This window comes from Borostomias antarcticus (genome assembly GCF_949987555.1).
Source record: "Borostomias antarcticus genome assembly, chromosome: 6".
Taxonomy (NCBI): domain Eukaryota; kingdom Metazoa; phylum Chordata; class Actinopteri; order Stomiiformes; family Stomiidae; genus Borostomias; species Borostomias antarcticus.
In genome coordinates this window covers 15881703-15909061 of record NC_140239.1, presented here as the reverse complement: position 1 = coordinate 15909061, position 27359 = coordinate 15881703, and the positions used below count along the sequence as shown (strand labels likewise).

At 43.5% G+C, this 27359-nt stretch overlaps 1 protein-coding gene across 1 annotated transcript in view; it reads right to left on the bottom strand.

Moving 5' to 3' along the window:
• Positions 1–27359, bottom strand: part of rasgrf2b (Ras protein-specific guanine nucleotide-releasing factor 2b) — a gene marked incomplete at both ends in the record, with an annotated part of 308695 nt that overhangs the window by 204553 nt on the left and 76783 nt on the right. The window contains 2 exons of the mRNA XM_084439496.1: positions 5909–6056; positions 10859–10965. Of these exons, the coding sequence (XP_084295622.1) occupies positions 5909–6056; positions 10859–10965 (255 nt within the window). The remainder of the gene's footprint in view (positions 1–5908; positions 6057–10858; positions 10966–27359) is intronic.

The window sequence follows — 27359 nt, the reverse complement described above, 5'->3', positions numbered from 1 at the left end:
TAGCTATGGTAACGGGGCACACGTCTGTCAATCATAATGATTCCAGTTGGTCATTTGCTCAGAGAACTGTCAATCAGTTGTAATGAATCACGCCCAGTTTTGAGTGAGTGAACTTTTTGAGTGGCAGATTCAGACCTATAAAAACATATTTTAAAAGAATTTTTATGGATGAATTCTGAAATAGTTAAACACATTTGTTTTGTTGTTGCCTAAAGATATCTGGAAAGTGTTATATTGAATTACCATGTTAATCCTTTAACTTGATCACATACCGCTGATAAGACAGCAGCTTCTCTGAAGTCTGAGGGCAGGCGCTGGGCAAGGCTAGTCCTGCGTCGCAGAGACAGGCCACTACGTCGCATCATTCTCCTACACCAGCCGAGGCTAGCTTTGAACTCGGTGCGTGGTATGTTGAGCTCTTTGGCTTTGAGCTGAATGACAGCTCTGGTAATGGGCATACCGCCATTACGTCTATCAATCTCCTGGATTGATAGACGTATTCTCTACGCTACGATCGGCTTGTTGGTGCCTGGAATATTGTGTGCAATATGGTTGAATATTTATCAGATTTTGAGGGTATAGAAGATGACTTAGAATATGATGGAAGCCAATCGTAGCGTAGAGAATGTGAGCCGCAAGTGTAGCCTACAGACGGAGAATAGCCAGTTTGCGCGCTGTGCGCATGCGTGCTGGGGCAAGTGGGGAAGCTCTATTTGTTTCTAAAGACGTTTCTTAAAGATCATATTACAGAGGCATGTGAAAACCACAACAAGCCCTCGCTCTATGTAAGCACAATTAGCGATTCATAAAAGTAGATTGATGAAAACAACCGTTTCGCAGCAGAAAATACATTTTTTAGAAGTTACATTCTCGGTGCCCCGTCCGCCGCCATTACATGGGTATACTTGGCTCGCGCTGGATTTTAAATTTCTTCTACAGGCCTCCGAATTACACCAAAGTTATCTCGGTGAGTCAATAATACGTCTTATAATATGCCGTAAATAAGGTCCAGGTTGTCAAAAATGAGTCTTCTCCTTTAAATAAATACAATCAATGTAAAGTTTGTTTTTGCTCTCCTGTGACTTACGCCCCTTTTGCGCCAAGCCCTCGATTGGGTGTGCACTCAATTCCGGAGGGGTGTGTGCTATTTCTCCTACAGTAGATCAGGGGTAATCAAGTAAAGTTCTAAGAGGTCCATTTTGACAAAGTGACCTAAAGCCAGGGTCCGGAGGTGATGCGTGCGTTTTGTATGCCCTCAACAGATTTGTTTCCTTGCATATTCATTCAAATTATTGTATAGCAGCAAGTATGTTACTGTGTTAACTTCAGTTGTATGGTCCCCAACTTACTTTAAAATCAAATGAAGTAGGCTACATTTCAACAATATTTCAACCTGTTTATTGACACTTCACATTTAGGAGGGATTTCACATTTAGGATGGATTATAAATAAAAAAAAAAGTAGGCTGCTATAAACTTGAGTAAAATTAGGTCTACATTTAAAAACAAGGTAGCTTTTGAAATATATGAGACAAACAGGTTTAGAGCTACCCGCGGTGAGAATGAATACACAACTCAGTCCATTCTTGATGGAACGCCCTATTTTCAACATCTATGTTTCTTATTTTAGAGCACGGCATGTATAGGCTGACGTTACTTCTGTCTTGTAGTATCTCACTTCCCTCTTCATTTGTCGTTACGTTTCTCTGGTCATGCAGTGTCCAACTCCAATAGCAAGGAATCACTCCGATTACAGTAACGTTAACGATAGCTAGGCTGTCACGTGTAGACTGGTTGACGTCAGGCAATGAACACAGATTCAATTAGCTAGCCTTTGTAATATTACAGCATTTGTTTACTATCTCACGCGTGTGAGATAGTAAACAAATGCCGTAATATACTACAAAGGCTGCACAGGCTCAAACTAGTTGCCTACGCTCCATCAAAAGGGAAAAATTCTCATTGATTTATCGGGTTATAGACGCGGTCCAGATTGGATGTCTTCTGGGTTCGGATCCGGACAGCGGTCCACCTGTTGGTGATGGCTGTCCTAGATCATCACAGTTCTAAATGTCATTCTGGATTGTGTATGCTTCAAACCTGTGGTCTGAGCTAGCCTGGGTCCAAATATTCGAATCTGCCCACTCCACCGAAGTCGACAGAGTGAAGGAGTTGACATTCTGGCCCAATCCCAATGTCCCCCCTAAACCCTCAAGCCCTGAGCCCTCACAGACTTATTGACGTCACCTGGTGAAGTGATCGAGTGTGAGAGGCTGCAAGGGCTCGAATTGGTATAACAAGGAATGGGACAGCACTTGTGACATCACATTACGTTGACGTGAAAACATATTTCTTACTATTGTGGGCGTGGGGCTTTTTTTAAATCAATTTGTAAATTGTACATGTTTTTCTTGTAGGCCTTCGTGTAAATTAATTTTGGCTGAGTCAAATCCCCTTTACATTATCAGAACTCTCTGTGTTACCCTCAAAACATTTGTTCAACTTGAAATCATTTCATTTTGTGGTCATATGCGATCGCATCTGCGATCAAATATCAACCCAACCCAGTATTTGTTAGTAGGATCGCATCGATCCTACATTACTGCCTGTGATTCTTGTTTGTGATGAATCCAAAAGTATTAACTTAAGAATGATAATATATTATGTATACACATTCCTGCACCTCACAACTCTTTCCATATTCATGTTGGAAATCTCAATTCAAAGAACACTGCACCGAAATGGGTAATTAATGTCATACTGCTTTTAACTGGGCAATCATATGATTTAGAGCAACAGAAATCGATGTAAATTATAACCATAGCCTACATATTTTTAAACAAATCACATTATACAAACCCATGGGGTTAATAACCCATACTTAAAAATAATGAAACCAAAATAATTATAAGGCTACTTGTGCAGATAAGCAAGTCCAGCTGAAAACATGAAAACATATTTTGTTCTGTAACGTGAACGTTAGGGTTGGTTGATCTGTCCGTGCTTGTTTATTGGCTGTTCTTCAGGTAACCCCGTGTTTCACGCCACGACGCTATGAACTGTGGGTAATTCCCTTGGGCTAAGTCTGCAGAAATGCAGACTTACGGGAAGGGGCCATAAAGGGCTCAAAATGGCTGCCGGAGAGCCCTCGCGCACTTGCCGAGTTGACATTGGGACACCCCTAAGCCCTCGCGGACTTCGCGGGAGCGCGCCCTTAAGTCTGCGAGTCTGCAAGGGTGGACATTGGGACTGGGCCTCTGTCTGATATCAGGCTAGGTCTGAGCAGGATCTTAAAGTCCCAGTTAACCAAAATCAGAGATTTGCTTGAAAACACATTCTATGTGTTAGTGATGCATTGCTGATAACATGTAAAAATGGGATGAACCATGTGTAGTACTGAATTGTGAAGTTAGACCAGTTTTGTGTTTTTGACCAGTTTTGATTTCTGGATTTTCTGGGCGGGCTTAAAACGGTACCGGATGACGTAGAGCGGTGTTCTTAGCATATCCCAGCCCTAACACTATATAAAGCTAGAACGGATTTGAATCTTCGGTTCTGCTCAATCTTGAGTCTAGAATTAGCTAGTTTTAACCAACAGTCTAGAATTAGCTAGTTTTTCTTAGTTAGCAATGCCTATGCATAAAACTAAACGAAAATGCATCCTTCCTGGATGCCAGCAGGAATGGGATGATAAGGTCTCCTTCTTTCACTCCCGAGTAAAGCTGAAATGAGAAGCAAATGGGTTAGCATTTTTGAAGAGCCATGGTGTTACAGAGTCTGTCACCGCTAGCGCCCGCCTCTGCAGCAAACATTTCACTCCCGAAAGCTTCTGCAATTATAATATGAGGCTTTTGGGTTTCACGGACTCACGACTGGTCCTGGTGAATTCGGCGGAGCCAACCATCTCCCTCCCAGGCCTCCATTCTCCTCCTGTCGCATCAACCTTTGGTGCCGACACCGCTGCCTTGTGTGCTTATAGCTAATTAACGTTATCACGTTAGCTAGGTAACGTAAGCAATAGGAAAATACACTGCTAAGTTAATCTACAAAATGTGTCTGGACATTTATGTGGTAATGTCAGCTATGATTAATTATATGTAATCTTAGGAGGAATTATAGCTAACATTAGCTATAGCTTGTTGCAAATGGGAGTGTGTATATAACCTTAGTCTAGCTAACATAGCTAGCAGCACCGACCAGGCGACCACCCACCAAATAACGTTACGGATGATATATTATGACTATAAGCGTTAACTATACAGAAACTGGCTGCCATATTTGTGGCACCTGATATGCGTATTGGTTCACCGGTAATGGTAACAATATTTGTCCAGCGGGAGACCGGGAGACGGGAGCGAGGGGGGTGGTTAGGTAGACCAGCTGCAGCTGGAGAAAGACGCACCCTCTCCCAGTGAAGCGGTGCTCGGCGGCTACTGGCTGAACATTCCAGTTCTGTTGGATATGTTGCGGGAAAGTTGAAGCCGAGTGCTCGTTATTCTCACACATAACATTGCCAACGAGAGTGGATGAGTCTGTCCCGATTATCAACTCTGGTAGTGTACGCTTCTTCGCGCTATCAGCGCTGTTCAAGCCAGTGACTAAAAGGTACATTTTAAACAACTTTTTCCATTGATCCCAAGGGACGACAGGATCGCCTGTTAGGGATAGGAATGGGTCCGGAGGTGGCAGGGAGAAAATAGGGACAGACTCATACATTCCTCGTTGCCTGTTTTTGTATTTTGCATCTAAGGGCAGTAACACTGGCGCGTTGGTATAGAGTAGCTACAGTTTTACCTGTGTTGTTTGTCAGGAGGTAGGTTAGGAGGAAGCATCTGTGCGTTTGACTCATTAGACAAGTGTAATTTCAACTCCTCTCTGTTTTCACAAAGCTGTGCCTTCCTACCACAAAAGAGACGGCGTGCCAGTGTGACAATATGCAGACCAGAGAACGGTACTATTTGACAGGTTCTTCCCTCCACACCCCCTCCCCACGCAATTGGGTGTGGCTTCGGTGCCTTCAGCAGACACGCCCCCACAGTCTCAGACCAGAGAATGCTGCTGATTTTTAACCGATTTTGAAGCCTTATTTTATATACTTAGCGACATTTTTAATCACTCAGATTTGGCTGGGTGGTTAATGACATGTTTTCCTGTGGTGTGTGAAGCTCATAACAAAAATTTGAACTGGGTTAACCTGGACTTTAAAGTTACATGAGATAACTCGTTGTGATAAAATCGGCACTGTGTTATAAGAACCACACTTCTACCAATCCCCCACTCACTCGCTGCAATGATGGGAAAAAATGTGATAACAAACGCGGGTGGAGCAGACTTTGTAGATTGGAAGATTGTAGCTACTTCAATGGACTTTATGGAAGAATGGCTTCAATGCAAGTACCTTATTAAAGAAAGGTCTTCTTTCTTTTATGTGCATGTAGATAAATTTGCGGGGCGAAGTATTTGTTGTCTTCCTGATATTTTGACACGCAAAACGTTTTACTTCCGTTTCCATCACAAGATTTCCTGCCAGTGTACTAGCCAGTACACTGCAATTCTAAAATAATAAATTTACAGGGTCTCATGCAGTCTCATCTCACGAAAATGATTTTTGGGGTCTTGCTAAGGCCAATTCATAAACTAAATAGCGTGACTAACTAAAGGTGAATATTGAACTATAGAAAAGTTAATCCATTGAGCTTTAACAGAGTGAAGGAGTTGACATACTGTCTGACATAAGGCTAGGTCTGAGTGGCACGGTAGCAGAATTGGAGCAGGAGAGAATGCAGACGCCTTTTGAAAACGCGTTCCACTGACAATCTACCCGCTCCTCTCCGTGTGTGTGTGTACAGTGTGTGTGTGTGCAGTATGTGTGTTGTACAGTAAGTTTGTGTGAATGTGTGTGTATCTACCTCTGCCTTCAGCCTCTCTATCTCCGTGTCCTGGTCCTCCAGCTGAGTGCGCAGCTGATTGGCCGCCACCTTCTCCGTCTCCACGATCTGCACCAGGTGGATGTACTTCTGCATCAGAACCTCGCGCTCGATGATGATGTCAGAGTAGCTGAAACAAAACACAGTGATGCACAGAGATAATGTCACAGAAGAGCATAAACGGTCTTCTTGGGCACATCCCATCAGTCCAAAAGTACCACCTCCACTGCATCACTAACCCTAACTCGAACCACCTCCACTGCATCACTAACCACCTCCACTCCATCACTAACCCCACCCCTAACCCTAACCACCTCCACTGCATAATACCAGTTACTTGCGTAACTGTTGTTCTATGAAGGAGGCGTAGCCCCTTAGGGGCTTCCCTCCTGTTGGTATATCCCTCCGACATGTGCTGGATCAGCTGAACTTTATGTACACTCGCCTCAGCCAATCAGGATGGGGCAGCCCCGCAATGTAGCCACTGCCATTTTGCCTCTAAACCCAATTCAGCAGTAGCTGAAAAGGGTCCAGTGGGGAATTTACCCTAAGGGATTACACCTCCCTCATAGAACGTGTGAATGAATTTCAAGTCTCAACAAAGTGTTCTGTTTTCCTACTTGACTGTTGTTCTAACTTTGTAGTTCGTTCTCATAGATCAGTCTGTTAAAACTACAAATTATTCCCTGTGTGACATCACTTCCCTGTCCTCTTCATCCTGAAACTATGTCACTTCCTTTTTCACTGTATAACCTATAGACCTCGTCCTCAAGTGAACTCACTCTGCCTGGATGTCACTTCCTGTGCTAGAGTCCGACTCTGCAGAATCGTAACAGAATAAAACTATTGCCTTTGTTTAAAACCAGCTTGACCGACCACTCAGCGTGTTCTTTGAAATCTAAACTAAACCAAGAGGTTTTTTCCTTAACAAACGACAGTTATGTAACTGGTATTCTATTTTGTGAGGCTTCGCTCCTATTGGTAGAAGAGGCGTAGATCCCCCTATATAAAACTCCCGCTGGACCCGGCTAACACAATGCGTAAATATCCTTTGGCTATATGGGCGAGGCATAACCTAGAACGCAAGCATTCTTAGATCACAAACGAGCTGACACTGCATACACTGCATGGCTGCAGAGTGAGTGCCAACCGCTCCGAGAAGACGGTACACCTGAGCTTAACGCATGCACGGGATCCCCGAATGAGCTAATGCTCCGGTGACTCAGCCAGAGTACACCAACTCCCCTAACCACTGTACTACAGCAAGAGAGTTAGGACTGTAATAACCTCCTAGAACCTAGGAAAGACTCTCCATCCCAGTAACAACCTGTCACTGGGATGATGAGTCCCCTAAAATATCCCCTAAACTCCCCTACAGTCATCCGGTCTTCAATACGTTGCGGCATCTCATGGGGAGAGTAGTAACGACAGCAGCAGCAAAGTTTTAGAGGACCGTTGGGACCACCTCCTTATTCAGTGTTGCGCAATAGCCGCCAGGAGGCGTAGTTGAGCAACCAAACTCAATTTGCCTGGCAGTAACTGCCTATATGTTAAACTAGTTGGCTATATTCTTTGTATTATATTGGGTAGGCCTATATTGTAAATCGTATTGTATATTGTGTAAGCTATATTGACATAGTCAATAAGCAAGACGAAGGCAACACATTGACATTTTGACCCTCGACAAGATCCAGAGTTACTGTAGCAAATCACTTCCTCTTTTTTTTGCTGTCACTTCTAAGGAAGCGTAGCAACATTTGTAGACATGATCAATTGAAATGTAGCTAAACATTGTAGCCTATCAGTGCTGTTTCCAGCTAACAGCGCTAACGTTAGCCCTTACCCCCGCTGTAAAAACAGCATTGATCGCACCTCAGATTTAGCTGCTAATAAAACAAAACATTCGCTTTCATAATCTGTGGGAATCAGTTCTAATTTTGACTGGGAAATAGTTTTGAGGTGTAGAAACGAGAGGTGGATTTGTAGATGCAATCTATTGAAATTAGTCAGTTTGCAATGGCTCATATAGCTAATAATAGACTTTATCCACTTAAACAATGTCTTGGCTATCATCTGTGTGCTATTGTACAATTCAGATTGTATTTTAAAAGCGTATAAACGTAGCGTATAAACGTTATTCGGTCACTGGGGTTGGTGAGGATCCTATAGCTACACTTATTGATGTAGCTACATATATCTGACTGAATGAATGAATGGCCTTTCGGTCTTTGGGGCTGCAAGGGTCTATAGATACACTGTAGGCTATAATTGACCAATCGTGTTTGATGGTTATTGTAACAGACTATACGGTCATCCAAACTTCAATATTTCGCCGCACCTCATGGCGAGAGCAACAACGACAGTGACAGCGGCGGTAAAATAATGATTACAACCTGCAATCACAAGGGGCAGTAAAGCACTGCTACAGTGTAGTAGGCTCCTAGGCTTCTCTGACAATCTGGTTGCCGTTATAACCTAATGTAGGCTATGTTTCTCAAATTGACCGGTCTGAATTGCAAACTGCTTTTTTGGATTAGCTACAGCAGAGACAGAAGCCTATATAAAATTGGTTATTTGAAGGGCTATCTTTTTACCAACTGATCAGACTTCAGTCATTCTTTAGATTCAAACCTGTTAACTCAGAAATCCCACATTCTTAAACCCTATTTTCAACAATGCAGTCAAAGTAATAACATCGAATATACAATCAATAAATAGCACTAAACCAGTGAAGACTATTTCATTTCAACCCGTATTTGCCAACCTATGATACATTTATTCGATTCAAGGCACACACCCACACACCTGCCCAAGTGGCACAATCGTTAGTGCAGCAGACTTGTAAAACAAGGGTCAGGGGTTCAACTCCCCATCCTACTGTTGGAAGGAAGTAAAGACGTATTCTTTTATTTTATTTGTATTATTATTATTTCTTTACTTTTATTAAGTAACAACGTAACAACAACGATGGTACAATAGCCTATCCCTCATAGCTGTGCACTTAGTTAAAATAGTTGGTGATGTCCTATCTATAGGAAAAGGTCTATCTTCTCAATACAGTAGCTGTTCCTAAGCTCAAGGTTTTGTCCTAGAATATCCCAGATCTCATAGGCTATTGAATCTTTGCTTAACAAATCCTAACTATTCAATTCTATGTCAATGGTCGGTCTGCATTTGAATTGATAGTTTCTCTATCCTACTGGGCTGGAATATTTGGGGCAGATTGCCAGGTCAACACTTAAAATTGTCTAGGTGTAATGAATTTTGAAGCGAGTAGCCTAGTAGAACGAGAGAAACAGCAGTAGCCTGGTTAGTTTGCTCCAGCTGCAGTGGACGGAGGGAAGTTGAGCGGAAAAATAGCTGGCCAGCATAATCAGTTTGTTGGCAATTAGTTTTGCTAACTGAACAGTTGATGGTGCACAGTAAATGCAGTACATTCCGTTCATGGCTAGTTGTTATCGAAATCAGGACTGGCCTCTATCAATCAAACTATCGAAGATCAGCCCAACACCTGCGGCAGACCCGCAAAAATTTGAAATGGAAAGGAGCGGTCACGCCAACAGCACTAAGCCCTGGCTGGTAGCATCCCCTCCCCCACAATCCATTAGCCCACTGGCTATGAAACAAATCCATCCAGGGTATTTGAATATGAACAGGTAACAGGCGGAGGGGTGTAGCTAATAGCCTAGTCCAGGTTCGTTGCTGGCGAGTTGTGAGCTACTGTAGCAAGTCGAGCCATGGAAAAGTAGCTGTAAGCAAGGTAATATTGGCAAACATATATCACCTGCCCAGTTATCAAAACGAAATACCATCAAACAGGTTATGCTAGCTTGCTGTTTCCAAATAAATGTCAAGCTTGTTTGATTTGACTGCCTATATGGGCAGCCTGCCAGTCGCAACTGAGAGTCAAGCGGTTGCATTTCTTCTGAGCTGTTTTATTGAAATAATAAGGCTATGTAATATTTAAAAAGTTAAAAATCAATCCTATCAGGAAAATATAGGCCCTATTTTTTCACAACGAAACAGCCTACCTTTAGGATTCCATTAAATCTTTTTTTTTAATAGTAGTTAAAATCATGGTTGTGTCCTAGAATATCTCAGATCTCATAGGCAATTGTATCTTTTTCTTAAGAAATCCTAAGTCAACTATTAATAGCTGGTCAGTTTGTTGGCAATTCGTTTTTACAACTGGACATCAAATTTTGACACCTAAAAAAATTTAACTTTTGCTAATACAGTGTTTATCTGATTTGTTTTTCACGAATCAGATATGATTTTGTTTTACATGCATGGAAACATAAGACAATATTGGCCATAAACAGCAAAAAAAATGATATCAAAATCTGAACCAGGGAACCTGGGTCGACGCATTGCTAGACTGATACATTACCGCTTGGCCACCAGCGGTATAGTAAACTTGGCAGGAGAAATAGACATAAAGGGAAGGAAGCCGGTCCAAGTATGGCAAATGTTGTTTTCTTTTAATTTGTGTATCCGCCCAGTGATTCTGATCCACACCCCATGCTACACCCCTCCACCGAGTTTCATGAAAATCGCTCTGGTAGTTTTTGTATAATCCTGTTATTTGATGAGCAAACGAACGAACAAACAAAATAACACACACGACTGAAAATATACCCTCCGACTGAAAATATACCCTCCGCCAGCAGTCCCTGGGCAGAGCCAATGAAGTGAAGAGGAGGAGAGATAGAGAGATAGAGGGAGAGGAGGAATGTACCTGGCTTTCTGGATGGACAGATGGAAAGATAGAGTTAGAGAGATAGAGCGATAGAAAGGGAGAGAGATAGAGGGATAGAGAGATAGAGGGAGAGGAGGAATGTACCTGGCTTTCTGGATGGACAGATGGAAAGATAGAGTTAGAGAGATAGAGTGATAGAAGGGGAGAGAGATAGAGGGAGAGGAGGATTGTACCTGGCTTGCTGGATGGCGTCCACCCATTCCACACACTCATCCTCCTCATCTGTGCGGAGCTCCAGGGACTTCTGTCCATCATGGCCGAACACGATGAGGAAGTAGTGCTGCAGAGAGGAGGACAGATTACACACATGTCTGTACTCACACACATACCCACTCTCTCACACACACGCACACACACACATACACACACACTCTCTCTCACACACGCATACAGACACACACATACACATACAAATTCATACACACACACACTCTCTCTCTCTCTCTCTCTCTCTCACACACACACACAGGTCAGCACACACCTGGACCAACAACTGGTAGCTTATGGGGTGTGAAAAGTGCCACGTAGGTTGCTTGTTCAAAGCTTACTTACAATATGTATGTGTGTATGTTTGTTTGTATGTATGTATGTATGGATGGATATTCATATATTCATACAAACATACATACATACATACACACACACATACATACACACACATATACATACATACACACACATACAGTACACACATACGTGTTGTAGTCAACGATGGCAGCTCTTTGCTAAACTGCATACACGGTAGTTCGGTCGCACATAAAGCGAACCTGTTGGGGGTCACATGACTGAATGAGTGCTTGTGTTGTCACCTCAGTTATGCGTATGCGTATGTGTATGTATGTCACGTGATTAATGACGTGAGAGGACTGCTCCGGTTGTTTTTGGTACATCGCTTCAGAGAATGAAGACGACGATGCTAAGATAATCCGTGTTCAAATATAGCACTAAAAATATAAATATTGGTGTGGTTGGGTAACAAGACCATGCTTAGTGGGTAGATCGTATACCAAATCAATTTATTTTTTTGTTTAGATGTATTGGTTTCTAGTAAGCTTCCATTACATGGCCCCTAGGCTAGCGAAGTGGCTAACAAGAGCATGTTTAATCTAGCTGTGGGTAGATGGTAACGTTATGCGAATTCAAATCAAATTGGTGTCTATTCAGCAAATCACACCAGAACTGTATTCCCTGTGGAGTACTCATTCAACACCAGCCTCCATTATTATAATGCAGTGTATGCCTGTAATCATTTTATAGAAAGAGAGGAGCCTGTGTTATTCCATCTAACCTTAATGATATTTATTGTTATAAAGTGTCTATTACAAATAAGAAGGTACAGTCTTGGAGTCGTCTGAGTTGCCAAATGAACATCCAGCTCTACTTGCTGGAGGAGCTGATGGGGTGGAGTGAGGACAGAAAGAGGGGATAGGCCTCTAGGGTTAGGGTTAGAGGGAGGGGATAGGGTTAGGATTAGAGGGAGTGGACAGGCCTCTAGGGTTAGGGTTAGAGGGAGGGGACAGGCCTCTAGGGTTAGAGGGAGGGGACAGGCCTCTAGGGTTAGAGGGAGGGGATAGGCCTCTAGGGTTAGGGTTAGAGGGAGGGGATAGGCCTCTAGGGTTAGGGTTAGAGGGAGGGGACAGGCCTCTAGGGTTAGAGGGAGGGGATAGGCCTCTAGGGTTAGGGTAAGGGGGAGTGGACAGGCCTCTAGGGTTAGGGTTAGAGGGAGGGGACAGGCCTCTAGGGTTAGAGGGAGGGGATAGGCCTCTAGGGTTAGGGTTAGAGGGAGGGGATAGGCCTCTAGGGTTAGGGTTAGAGGGAGGGGACAGGCCTCTAGGGTTAGAGGGAGGGGACAGGCCTCTAGGGTTAGGATGAGAGGGAGGGGACAGGCCTCTAGGGTTAGGGTTAGAGGGAGGGGATAGGCCTCTAGTGTTAGAGGGAGGGGACAGGCCTCTAGGGTTAGAGGGAGGGGATAGGCCTCTAGGGTTAGGGTTAGAGGGAGGGGACAGGCCTCTAGGGTTAGGGTTAGAGGGAGGGGACAGGCCTCTAGGGTTAGGGTTAGAGGGAGGGGATGGGCCTCTAGGGTTAGGGTTAGAGGGAGGGGATAGGCCACAAGTTTTCTCTGTGTAAGATTTGCAAATGAAGAAACTGTAGACATCCAATCAGCAATGCAAATTTTATTCACAATTATTTATAAGTAAGTAAGTAAGTAAGTTAAAAAAAAACTTTATTTCTATGGTGCACAGAGTGCTTCACAAGTGGAGATACAGTTGGGAGCCTCTAGAAATTATCAATGCTGCGGCCTTTCACCATTGCGGTATTTCACATGGAAATCCCGTGGGAAATCTCCTGGGATTTCAGCCGGTCGTTATTTCATTTTAGTGATGCACCACCGCCAGGTGGCGTCTTTGAGCAGATTTAGCAGGCTGGACTCACAATGTATTTCTCCTATAGTCTATAATTGAAGACAAGCCTGATCATTGCATCATTCAATTTCACATTAATTTAAATGCTCTGTTGTAAAGCACTTTGAGCTGAATTTATCTGTATGAAAGGTGTTATACAAAATAACAACACGGTAATAATTTTATTGTTATTATTACCGTGTTGTTGAACACTTTTCTCCATCTGGATGTAATTTCATTATTACAAATATACTATCTACAGTATCTATCTCAGTAACTGATGTCGGGTCAAGACGTGATGTCTGTTAAGTCATATGCACAAAATAACAGTTTATTGTTATCAACTGGTATTGCTAACAATAGCTAACTTGCCTAGAACTACAAAGATTGGGTGAAAGTGGGGTTTTTGAGTTTTGTTTCTGGAACGCATTCAACTGGGATGTGACGCCGTCCCGGGCACCAAATCCCGAGCTCCGATACAAACGCAGCATCAGACCAAGCCCCCAGGATTCGAAATCTAAAGTGAAGGCCTATTGAACCGCGCCATCTTGGCTAGATTTGTAGTCATTTTGCTATTTCCGGTGACTTTTGTACTTGCGCAGTTGTGCTTTTCTGTCCGACGCGCGTCCATGCACGTTCCCGGCTCTCCCCGCTTTGATTTAGCAATGAAAACCGGCTTGCATATTAACCTGTTTTTGTAAAATATATCCATTGGAGAAATTATTTTTTCATCCAGGCATCTTAGTTTTAACAGGTTAAATATAACTGAACATGTTTTGTTTGCTAGTAGATGGTATTCATTCCGTTCGCGATAACGTTATTGCAGCCAGGCTAAATTCCTCCAGGGAGCCAGTGACAGGCGAGTTGAAAAGCTTCACTCCCCGCTTGCAGGAGCTTTGGCCGCTGCTACCGCATCTCGGATAACCCGCTGAGTTCGTGGCTGCTATTTCACATTCGCCCTTGATCAATCCCAATACCGATCCATGGTAATAATGAATCAATCGTTCAGATCGGCAGTGCTGCATGCATGTTACAACATCATTGTTAGCTTTATTAACATAACCATAGACTACATTTATCTCTCTAACGTTAGGCTATCCATCTTACACCAGTCGGCCATTCGATAGCTAGAAGCGGTGCCAACGTTGACCGTGGACGCGGACGCGCGTAGGACAGAAAAGCACTGCGCAAGTACAAAAGTCACCGGAAGGCCAGACAAGCACAACTGCGCAAGTACAAAAGTCACCGGAAATGGTCAAATGACTACAAATTTGCCAAGATGGCGCGGTTCAATAGGGCTTCATTGTTGATAGCGGTCAGTGAATGGAGTGGCTGTATCCAGTTCTATTAATACATCCATGCATCAGACCTTATTAGTAAACCCCGGAAGTAGCTCTGAAGACGGGGCACCAACTAGTGTAGCTGGGCGCAGTATGGCTTCATCAGGATACAAAGAAAAAATATGTTTGATCAGAGGTGTGGTTCCATACAAAATTAGTCGCTATGAGTAAAGATCACTCATTATAGCCAATTATATCCAGGTATTAACCAACACATCTTTTTTCTCCATCTGTATGTAATTAATGATAACGAACATATCTATCTACAGTAGGCTGATCTCTAGGCTATAGCTGCCGTCTAGGCTATAACTACCCATAGAAAGATGGGTAGGCTATTGACACTCAAATATTACCATAGTGTTGACCAGTGTTTGAATTGGGCCAAACACTGGTGCAGGCACCTAGACCTACTCCTCAAAATGCCTAGCCTACTGTCTAAAATACATTTATGTTAGTAATCTAAGTGCCCAGTTAGACGTGCCGACTCCGCTCCTGCCCATCTCAAGCACGTTGGTAAAGCCTTTGGTTTTATAATTCCCTGATGACAACTAGTGGATCCTATAACCTACTATATCAATACAATTTTCCAGATGGACATACGATGATTTTTGAAGAGGACGAGAGGAGAATGATGATACCAGTCAGGTAGGCTAGGTTATTGCTGGCTAGACATGATTCACACCGGGGGATTAAGGAACAAGGCAAGCTACCTGTAGGCTAACAGTTTTGGCCACTTCCCAGGGACCAGTAAACTCTGTTCGGGCAAGAGGAATGCCTCATGCAGTTGTCTGATCGGACAATTAAAAAATGAATATGATAAATTGGCCTTGTGTTGTTAACGTTACGTAACGTTATCTGAAAATACAGTTTGAGCCGAAGCGGAGCCTGATCCATTTGAGCTACGCGCTGCTGTCTGTCTTTCCGTCAGCCCTTCAAGCGAGCGTTGTCAAGGAGACATAGGCTGTGTTCGGAATCGCTCCCTATTCACTATATAGGGCGTCAGCCATTTTGTTTGTAGTGTCCGAATTCTCCACGGAATTTTCGTTCCCTATATAGTCCACTATTTATTACCCACAAGTCACCTTGATTTCCAGGGTACAGTGCATGTACCCTACATTTTCTCCGGTATACCACAATGCAATGCAGTTGAGTTGTCTCGCGAAGAGGGCTGTGAACGGAGGATGGCGGCGGCAACTTTCGTGTATAAACTTAAGGAACTCTAGCTTGCGGAGCTAAATCGTAAACATGTAATGTTTGTAAACATGTTACTTGATCGTGCGCTTCATAGCTAGCTAGGTAGCGCGGCTATAGCCAACGTTACATCTTGCAATTAACAGACAGGACCAAAGTAGAAAAACCACACATGCACATGATTAGAATTAAAATTTCAACACTTTATTTGGGATTTAACATTCAAAATGAACACACAAAAGCAAATATGATACTACCTGAGTGAGTACATCTCAACCTGCAGCGTGAATGCTCCCTGTTAGACTTGTTTGTTTACACGCGGGCGCATCCGCCTGCATCACACGAATGACCGACGCATTTTTGTGACGTTCGGTGTAGTGTCCGAATACTCCTTAAACCATTCCCTAGGTAGTTCACTACATAGTGAACCCTATATAGGGAATAGGGAGTGAGGGAACGAGGGAGCGATTCCGAACACAGCCATAGACGACAAGCGCGAGTAGGTTCTGCAACTTTAATGCGAGTCAGGCGCAGCTCTGCCTGATGGATTGTGCGACCGTCTTTTTGGCTGGCTGAACCAGGCGCGCAGATTGGCTGGGGCAAGGGGGGGCACTGCCCCCCCTGGTGGCCAGATGCGCAAACTGTCTGCAACGCGTCCAAAACATGTATTCTAGAGACTGGGTCGCGACCGGATCAGAGAAATGCACTGAACGGCTCCTGCTTGCGTGAGAATTGATTGTGCTGATTCCTCATCCAGTTATGGGTGGATGGAAAACTTTCAACTGAATGTTCATATTGTTCTGATAATTTCGGCTATAGCAACATAAGAGTGGCAGCTTTGACAGCAACCCAAACATGAGCTAATCCCATAGCTGTAGGCCTACCATTGCTAGCCATGAACGAACTGTTGGATACTGCACATCTGTGCAACGTATCCATTGTCCAGTTGTCAAATTGATTATGCACGCACTATTATTCTTTTGGTGATTATTCTTTGATATACATGCAGATAGGCTACATGTGAAGAGGCAATTGCTGGATTCTAATACGCTGTTTATAATGACACATCCCGACATTGAAGCATGAAAGGCGTAGCATACATTCCGTTTTAGTTTTTGGAAGAATTTATTGGAAAATATTGTTTGAAGTAGGCCTGGGCTATATTGAAACGAATTCCAAATTTTTGTGCTAATGGACGGCGCAGCGGAGGCGCAGTTGAACGAAACGTGGATATTGGAAATAATAAGCACTATGTTTTTAAATGTTGTGGGTCAATCATGCAGCTGTAACAGAATATGCGCATTCAAATGTCCGTGTATTTTTACCACTATAATCCCTATTTGATGGGGGGGGGGGGGGGGGGGGCTGGGACTGACTGCCCCCCCTGATCAAAAAGTCAAACTGCGCGTATGGGCTGAACTAACACTAGCTTGCGTTAATGTTCCTCCAGCCACCTAAAAAGTGCCAATCACAGAAACAGAAAAAGCAACAAATTATTTAGGCATGTTTAAAGACTAGCTTACCTTAAAAAAAAATCTACAGCTGCTGTTATAATGGTAATTTACAATACATCTGATTAAAATATGTCTATAAATCATATGATTTATTAAGTGCCTATGTGGGTTTACTGTTTTATCCCGTCCAGGTACATGCAATTGTGTAATTACATTTTAAGCTCTAGGACTTTACCAGCCTTACGAGATAAGTTAGGCCATCTTTATAGGCCTACTCTTCAGTTAATTGTTTTTTTTTAGGCAGAGGCAGGGATTGTGGTAGGAGAGGACAGGACTGTGGCACAGGCACAGAGTGGAAGCACAGGTGAGAGAGAAGAGGAGAGAGAGGTTGTTGAGAGGAGCGCAAGAGAGGAGGGAGGAGAAGGAAGGGGACAGGAGAGAGGAACAAGGGAGGAAAAAGGGCGGTCTCCGATCCCCCACTTTTGTTTTGAAATCAGACTCTTTTTTTCACACACCACCACACCAAGAGATCAGTTCCACAGGAAACACTGGTTGTAACCATGAACTAAGCCAGGTAGATTATCAGCATTTATCACCAACCTCAATTTATTTGATTACGCCCTTTCGTCACTGATGAAATGGTGCAGGTACTCATCCAGGCCCTGGTCATCTCCTGCCTGTGCTACTGCAACACCCTCCTCGCTGGGGCGCCGGCGTTAGCCATTAAACCTCTGGAACTTGTCCAGAAAGCTGCTGCTCGCCTGGTGTTCAACCACCCCAAATTCTCCCACACAACGTCCCTCCTCCGTTCCCTACACTGGCTCCCTGTAGCGGCTCGCATCCAGTTTAAAACTCTGGCGCTAACCTACAGGGCAATGAAAGGAACGGCCCCCTCCTACCTCCAGGCCATGGTCAAACCCTACACCCCCTCTCGACCGCTACGCTCTGCTACCTCAGGGCGACTGGTTGCCCCGTCACTCCGAAGCTCGTGCGGTCGATCGACACGGTCACGGCTCATCTCTGTCCTGGCCCCGCAGTGGTGGAATGAACTGCCCACTGATGTCAGGACAGCAGAGTCGCTGCCCATCTTTCGTCGCAGGCTCAAAACTCATCCCTTCAAGAAGTACTACAACAATCCTCCCGCCTAAGCACTTATCGTATTTTATTGTATTATATTATATTGCACTGTACTTTAGATTGCTATTCTTGCACTTTGCCTTCAGCACTAGATTATGCTCTTAGTCACTTGTTTTAGAGAGAAGATGCACTTGTGAGTTCTGGCAAGTAGTAGTACATTGGCTCTTCCTACGTTAAATGCAATTATTGTTAGTCGCTTTGGATAAAAGCATCTGCTAAATGACTGTAATGTCTGTAATGTAATGTGTGAGGACTTTCCACTAGGTGTTGTCATTCATTTAAACCACCATCTCATCTAAGCTACTTTGTGTTGCTGCATTCTTACCTTTATGCTTTCATGTTTTTAGAGCTCAATCAACATTTTCCAGGATTCCAAATTAAGTCCATCCATTTATCCAACTTTGTGCTGAGCGCAGCGCTCTCTCCAATGAGCAGTCGTCCATGTAGCCTACTGTAACCAACAAATACATTTCCATCTCCATTTGCGTTCCATGGCTGGTGCACATTTCCCTTGTTATGCTTAAATTATGCTAGCCAGCAAGTTCCCAAGCAGGACTGGCTTCATCCAAAGTGACTGTAGTACCACTCTACTCGCCAGAATAAAACAAGTGCACCTCCTTTCTAAACAAATTCCCTACATTATTTCGATTAGGAGTCAGGGAAATTGAATTAGAAAATCATCATCGACTGGAACGAACCAATTCGTTGTTCAATGATTATACAGATCTGATAATAGGCCTAAATCATGTTTGCCCATATATCTGCAGTGAGGTGTAAAATAGTAGGCTATTCATCTCTTGAAGGTAATGTTACAGAGTGACAACATATGGGACATGGACAGACATCAGTGTATTTATAAAAACAATCACACACCCTAATATTTATTCACAAGTAGGCCTACACACATCTGTCATTACTGATATAAACCTGTTCAATATGTCTCATATTCAAGTCTCATCATAATATGGGAGCTATAGCCTAATGTAAGGGAATGAATGAAGGACTTAAAATGAACTGATTATAAACACTATATATTGGAAAATTTGGCCTGAATTAGATTATTGAATTGAGAATATTATTAAAAAAGAAAAGGGCAGGTGCCCGGACATTCAGGAATGTGACATCCACCCGGGACCCATATTCATTGTAGCAGGCTATATATATTTGGTACTAGTGCACTACTGATAGCCTACTGCACACTTTTTTTGTTTTTCTGGCATTTTTTGTTTTGTGTATCTATTTCGGTGTGTACAAAAACACAACATTGACCAACAGCATCTTACTTCAAAACATTGTGCCTGAATCATTGTTTCCTCTGTCTGAAATGAATGAATGAATGAATGAATGAATAAAGTTTGATTTGATGACCCCCCCACGCAACACATCTTGCAACCCCCCAGTACATCAAGTGAATTTCAATATGAAAGACCTTTAAGTGGGGAATTCCAGGAGGTACTCTAGCAAGTCGTCGGTCTTCATGGCGCACTGCTATGCTTGTTTGCTGTGTAGATCCAGTCATATCAGAAGCAGGCATATCTTCCTGTTTATACCGGCGATTTCAAACAGCTGGTCAATTCACCCCAACAAAAATAGCCAAGCGAAGGAGGACAAACATTAAACCACTACTGCTGGTTTTGAAACAACGGTGCTAGCCTCGTCCTGATGCCTTCCATATGAGAACACACCTGGGTCCAATTTCGTACAGTAGATCAGCCTTTGACCACGTAGTTTGTAGTTAATTGGTATAGTAGGTAGCTAGCTAGCTGACCCATGACCCCTGTGTCACGTGGATGGTGTTTGTGTATGGTGCATGTCTAGCCCAAGCCCCCAGGAACAGCTGGGTGTTTTGAGGCTACGTGGCCCCAGTGGCCAAGCTCAATATTGTAGCTGTTGGGGGCAAAAAGCCTATTTCCCATTGCCCATAATGAAAAAAGAAACGGCTGGGGAACGAAACACATTTTTTTCTGGGTATCATTCTAGGTAAGGAACGAGGCTTTTCGCCATCAAGTTTTGACTCATTGGATTCTTTTTTAGAAGCCATTGGGAGCCGTATAAACCAGGTAGAAAATCGCACTATGGACGCACCTCGGGGACGCCCAAGCATGCTCCGACTACTCCCTGATTCTGGTCTCGCTGTAACCACGTCAACATCCTGGTCCAAAGAGCCCAGGACAACTTCCAAAGAGATTAGAGGTGAACTCCAAGGCCAAGGTACATCAGTGTCAGATTGCACCATCCGTCGCTGTTTTAGCCAAAGTGGACTTCATGGAAGACGACAGAGGAGGACACCACTATTGAAAGCAAATCATAAAAAAGCGAGACTGGAATTGGCCAAAATGCATATTGACAAGCCACAACGCTTCTGGGAGAATGTCCTTTGGAAAGATGAGACAAAACTGGAGGTTTTTGGCAAGTCACATCAGCTCTATGTTCACAGACGCAAAAATGAAACATACAAAGAAAAGAACACTGGACCTACTGTGAAACATGGAGGAGGCTCGGTTATGTTCTGGGGCTGCTTTGCTGCATCTGGCGCAGGGTGTCTTGAATCTGTACAGGGTACAATGAAATCGCAAGACTATCAAGGCATTCTGGAGCGAAATGTGCTGCCCAGTGTCAGAAAGCTTGGTCTCAGTCGCAGGTCATGGGTCCTCCAACAGGATAATGACCCAGAACACACAGCTAAAAACACCCAAGAATGGCTAAGAGCAAAACATTGGACTATTCTGAAGTGGCCTTCTATGCGCCCTGATCTAAATCCTATTGAACATCTGTGGAAGAAGCTGAAACATGCAGTCTGGAGAAGGCACCCTTCAAACCTGAGACAGCTGGAGCAGTTTGCTCACGAGGAGTGGACCAAAATACCTGTTGACAGGTGCAGTAGTCTCATTGAGAGTTACAGAAATCACTTGATTGCCTAAAAAAAAAAAAAAGTTACGGGTACCGTAATTTTTGTCCAGGCAATTCAAAAGCAATGTCTGATTTTCATTAGTATATTTTCTGTAAATTTGTAATTATTATTACTTTTGTCAGTTTCAAGTTAATTCAGTGACCATTGTGGGTTTTTCTTTCTTTAACGTAAGGGTACCAACAATTTTGTCCACGTGTGTAACACAATAAAAGACAGCAAAACATATACAGATGTGGGAAGTTAGAAATGTCACATGCTGCAGCATTTCACCTTCGCGGTATTTGGCAGGGAAATCCCGTTGGAAATCTCGTGGGATTTCAGACGGGTGTTATTTCGTTTTAGTGATGCACCACCGCCAGGTGGCGTCTTTGAGTAGATTTAGCAGGCTGGACTCAGTGTTTTTCTCCTATTGTCTACGAATGAAGCATCATTAAATTTCACATTCTTTAATTTAAATGCTCTGTTGTAAAGCACTTTGAGCTGAATTTATCTGTATGAAATGTGATGTAAAAATAACGTTTAATTGTTATTATTACCTTGTTCTCAAACATGTTTTCTCCATCTGGATGTAATTTAATTATTACGAACACCTATATCTAGGCCTACAGTAGCCTATCTATCTCGGTAACTGACGTTGGGTCAAGACGTGGTGGCTGTTAGGTCAAATGCGCAAAATAACAGTATTGTAAATATATTTGTTAGTAAAGATGTGGTGAACGTGGGGGTTTTGCGTTTTGTTTCTGGAACGCATTCAACTGGTAGGCTACTCGTAAACCCCGGAAGTAAATTTGAAGACGGGGCACCAGCTAATGTAGCCAAGTCTGAGCGCAGTAGGCTATATGGCTTCAGCACGATACAAAGAAAAAATAAGCTTGATCGACTTGTGGATCCATACAAAATTGACATAGTCGCCATGAGTAAAGATCACTCATTGCCAATCATATCCGGACATTAACTATCTTGTGCATAGATAGCGGCAGGTTTGACAGTGAGTGCGTTCACATGCACAATATACACAATATTTTGTTATTTGAATGATCTTGAATATATATATATATATTCAAGATCATTCAAATAAGAAAATATCGTGTATGTTTTTATTTATTTATACCGGCCGCCAGCCGTTCAATGAACGGCTATAGGGAATGCGCAGTTTCGCGCTGGCTACAGCCTATTATATGCACAGTTTCGCGCTATGTAGGCTATTATAAATAAGTATTATTCATTGGGGGAGCTTGGACTCGCTGGGGACTGGTGGAGAGACGCAGAGCCTCCCCAGACGCGACATCCTCCAGTTGGCTGAAGAGTTGCGCGCTCTGGCGTCCAAACAGCCACCGGCGGCGCCCCTCGCAGTGTCCACAGAAGAATACCCCCACCAAAATACCTGCATAGTGAAGACAAGCTGCAGCAAGAACAGAACTGTCTACCAATGCATGAAGTGCACCATAGCTGCCTGTGGCAGTTGCACTGCCAAGGTGCAGAGGATATGTGCGAAGTGTATTTGAGCTGCCGCCTCAACCGTGCGTAAGAGCAGAGCGCATCAACTCGTGTATAGCTACAACTGGTAGCCCATAGCCATTAAAACGGCTTATTGTTTTATTCATATATCAACTAGATAATTCGATAATAATGAGTAGCCTTGTAGGCTATAAAAGGAATTCAATAGGGCCTAATAAGCCTTGAGTTGTAGCCTAGGCTACAGTACAATCACAAGACGCATAGGCCTAGCCTACCGTAAAAAGTGTTGCGTTCTCATAGGCCTATATTAACTTAGATAATTATTAATTATGCTCAGGTCATAATGTCCGTTGAAAAGAATTCCCTCAAAGCAGAATTTGAATTGTATTAAAATAGGCTAAAATTAAATTTCCACATATTCTGATTCCTTCTAGGCCTATATAAAAAAAAACATTTTTTTAATGTGTAGCCTAGGCTATAGGCTTCTGCGATGAACAAAACAGCCACAATGTAGCCTGCGCGAGCGAGAGGGCAGTCTACCATAAAGTGTAGGCTATAGCCTAACCATAATGTAATATATCTAGACTACATGCATTGTGGTATTTCTTTATATCCCTACTTACACACGCAGGTTGCGCAAACGTTCTACATACGGCCGCTATAGGTGACAATTCATCTGCGCCACGTGCGGAAATTACGCGGCCATTTACGGAAACGCAAGATCTTCCGATTAGTAGCCGCTACGTAAGAACGTCACGTCGTTCATAAGTTGCGGCCGCGTGCAAAAAACGCACGTGATCACGTGGGCAGGAACTTCTGTAATAAACTCACTTGGCTGGCACTTGATCTACACTTGAGCAGCAAGTACCGTCGTAGACTTTGTCTAACACTAGATTTACAGGTATTTATATGACTTGGTCTGCACGTCTTTTTTGCAAGGTGCAGATATGGTCACTCACTTACTAAACCCTGACCACTGGCTATATTTAGCATTTGCAGTACCACTGGCTATATTTAGCATTTGCAGTACAAAAACGAATTAATGCTATATGGGGATATAGCAGCAAGCATTATGATACAAACCAAGATGAGACTGAACACCATTAACAGTTTAGAACATTTTATTAGGCAAAGTACATTGGAAAAAACAAATTAAAAGTATATATATTTACAAGGATGAGGTTTACGGTCTGTCACATTACGCATAGCCAGAAAAAAAAAAAAGTATGTACAAGCTCTGGCTAGCAACCCATTATCTGACAATTGCAAAAGTTCTTAAAAAAAAAAATGAAACAAAGTGCGCATTCTGTGGCAGGCAGACTGGGAACAGACCGTTGTATCCCACAAAAAAAGGTTAAAATTTAATAAAAACTATTTACAAAAAAGGCATCCATCCTGGCGGGCTTGAAAGGGAGGTCTAGGGAGACTGGCTGGGGGTCACCCTCATCTGAATGGAGGGTCTGGGCAGAAGAGGTCATCCTCATCAGAATACTCCACTGTGGTCAGGTCTGGAGCTGCGGTCAGGGGCTGGGCTAGGGAGGTCAGCTGGGCTGGAGCAGATGCCTAAGGACAGAAATGGCTGTAAACACAAGTCGCATACGTTCATTGGTAGCATGCCATGTCACTGGATACGAGAAAATTAACTGACTGACATCACATACCTTTTTGCATCGAGCAGGGACATGTTTCGGCGTCTCCTGCAGCTGGGCAGACACCTCCGTCACAGTGGTACTTGGCTTACAGGCCATAACTGCACCTTTTAACCAAAAAGGGAATGGTTTCAATGCACATGGCATGAAGCAAAGACAATGTATTATTTTGTGAAAATATGAACAATCCCTTACGTAATATGACATTGTAGAGGGTCTATTCTTTAGAGGCTTCTTCCCCCTCTTCCCATGGACGCTGTAGACACACCACACTCTGTGTATGGCAATGGCTGACAGCAACCGCCGGACCACATCTGGCAGATCTTTGCCGCCAATGGAACTCAGATATCGTGTCTGCAAAAGATAAAGACAATCATTTACTTTTACACTTCCTTAACACTTCCCTGCAAAAAATAAGGAACAAAGTTCTGCCCTGAAGTTACTCACCATCTTTCTTTGATGCTCCTTGTCCTTCAGCTGCTCCTCCAAGACCTCCGTTTTTGCAAGATCCAGTGCATCCAATACTGCTCCCCGTGCAACCCCATCAGACTCCCCGGATAGTCTCTGCGCTAGCTCCCTCAGACTCTGCATGACCTCACCGAGCATGCTGGTCAAGCTGGACAACTGCTGATACACCATCCTCTGGCAATCTGGATATTAACACAGATGTGGCTATAAGTACTTGTACTGTCACATAATGGAAATTTAACTCAGTATATCCCTGCATACAACATGAAGTAGTTCACAAAATTCTGCATACCAGCACATGCAGAGCTTGATGGCAGAGGGGTAAGCGGGGGGCTCCGGAAAGACGTGGAGGACAATACTGCTGGAGCTGTAAGTCTCACAGGCGATGCCATCACAGACTAACTGAAAACCAAAAAGGATAAAGGGATTAGCAATAAACTAGGTGCTGGCGGCGTACGGCTTCTGGCATAAGGGGAAGAATCAACTAGTCATGAAACAGGTAAACATGTCAGACCCTAACCTGGTCTGGCCGGGGTGCTAATCTCCGACGGATGCTGCTTGTGCCTGGAGTTCAGACGGGCTGAAGGGCCTGGCTCACAGGGCCATCGCTCACTGCGCCTTAGCTCTAAGGGCCTGGGTGATGAACATCTACTGCTGAGTAAAGTGAGATGAGTAAATTAGTGAGATTAGTTAAGTAGTCTTCAAAAAGTCCTGAGTTAACTGTCAGTGTGCAAATGTGCATAGACATTTCACCAACACAAACATGCATGGATACCTGCATTGATAACTGGCAGAGCAGGCCTTCCGGCTCTGGCACCTGGCATAGCTGGTCTGGTCTGAGTTCTGCCGATCGGCTGCCTGGGCACTGGAACATATAGTAGTGGTAAATTAGCTCAGATTAGTCAACTCAAGTAGTACTCTTTTGGGACTGTTGAATGCACTTTATTATATTACCTTCGTCACTGGAGTCATAGCGCGTGTTGTGCTGTCTCTTCCTTGTGTCTTGGGAGTTAATCCATTGACGACTGCTGCTCAAACACCTTCGCCAAGGCACTGGCTACTTCATAATGCTCTGTGTGTTCCTCAGCAGAGACAGAGGTTGTCATGGCTCCTCTTGATGTGCTTGTGGAGGTAGATCTGGGAGGTGTAGGAGAATGGGCACTCAGAGCAGGAGAACACCCAAGTCTTGCACAACTCTAACATCACGGCTAGGAGAGCGAATGAGAGAGACCATTAAAAAGGATTCTCTCACCTGTAGTACAAGTTCAAATATAGAGTGATTATACATCATTGTAAATGAGAGCTTACTCTCAATTGATTCACAAGGTTAAATAAAGATTGAGGAGAGAGAAAACCAACAACAAAAAAGGCAAGAAGGGTTAATAACTGAGCGAATCTTGCAAGTTTGCACTACAGGGAAGCAATTGCTAAATTTCCCTGATATTGTGGCGTCACTGGCGTCAGTGATGTGTCTTATGAATCTCACATATCTACCGCTAACATTAACTCAATATCAATATTCCCATTTGTTTATCCCGTCTATGGAAACGTATGTGCATTTGTACTTACGTGTGCCTGCCTATATTGAACCATCAGAGACCATTGGGCTGAGCTGAGGAGAGAGCGACATGTTAGAGTGTATGTGTGCATATGTATATGGTGCTCTTCTGTTAATACTCATGAGGGCATTTAACTGAACAAGACTCACAGAGCCTGTGGTGCTGTCCCAGGACGCCTGTCCCCGTCTTAGCGCCTTTCCTGTCCCGCTCACCTGCTTCTTGCTCAGTTCAAACAAGAACTGGGAGGTTGGCAACTGAGAGCATGGGAGGGGAGAGAGCAAGAGTGGATGACCCTCTCGTTGGCTGACATGCACACTCCACAGGACCACGTGATTTCTGACACGTTTAGAGGAACAGGGCAACATGTCTACCACCCTTCACCCTCAGTAATTAAATAGATTTTGCAAGACACTATATTAGTAGTCCACATCATGAGTACCTATTATGCAAAATTTGGATTTCTATGTGAGTGAAAACGTAGTACACAATTCTTTACCCGTTTGACAGCATGAGCAACCATTTCAACAGTTAAGAGTAACATGAAAGCACATCCCAAAACCACCAAGATGGCTGCTGTAACCAAAAAAGCCAAGATGGCTGCTATAACAAATCCTGCTAGCTAGCCTAGCTCCGTTGTTTGGGCTTCTAGTATTCTGTTGACGTTAACTTCGGAAAAATGAACGCATTTTATTCCAAGCGATGAAACAGTACGAACGTGCAGGAGCTCGCACGAGTCTGCTAGACTCGAGACGACTCCACCATTGCCCGTAATTAGGAAACAATGACGCACGACAACACTTCACAAAAGTTATAGTGTACACAACTGAAATATTCTCAAGTTGCCAAGCCAACATTACAATTTAAGCTACAATTACACAAAAGCGAAAGTTATAACAATCATTGCGACAGAGTAATTTTACATAGGCTACTTAGCTAGCCATGATGTACAGAAAAAGGCTAATCACGTTAGCTGGCTAGTTAGCTAACATTGGAAAGAGAGCATCTGCATATAGATAATCATTACAAAAGGGTAGCTTGCACATAACGTTGGTGTTTTATCTGGGACGATACCAAAATACATAGCTAGCTATGTATACATTGAAAT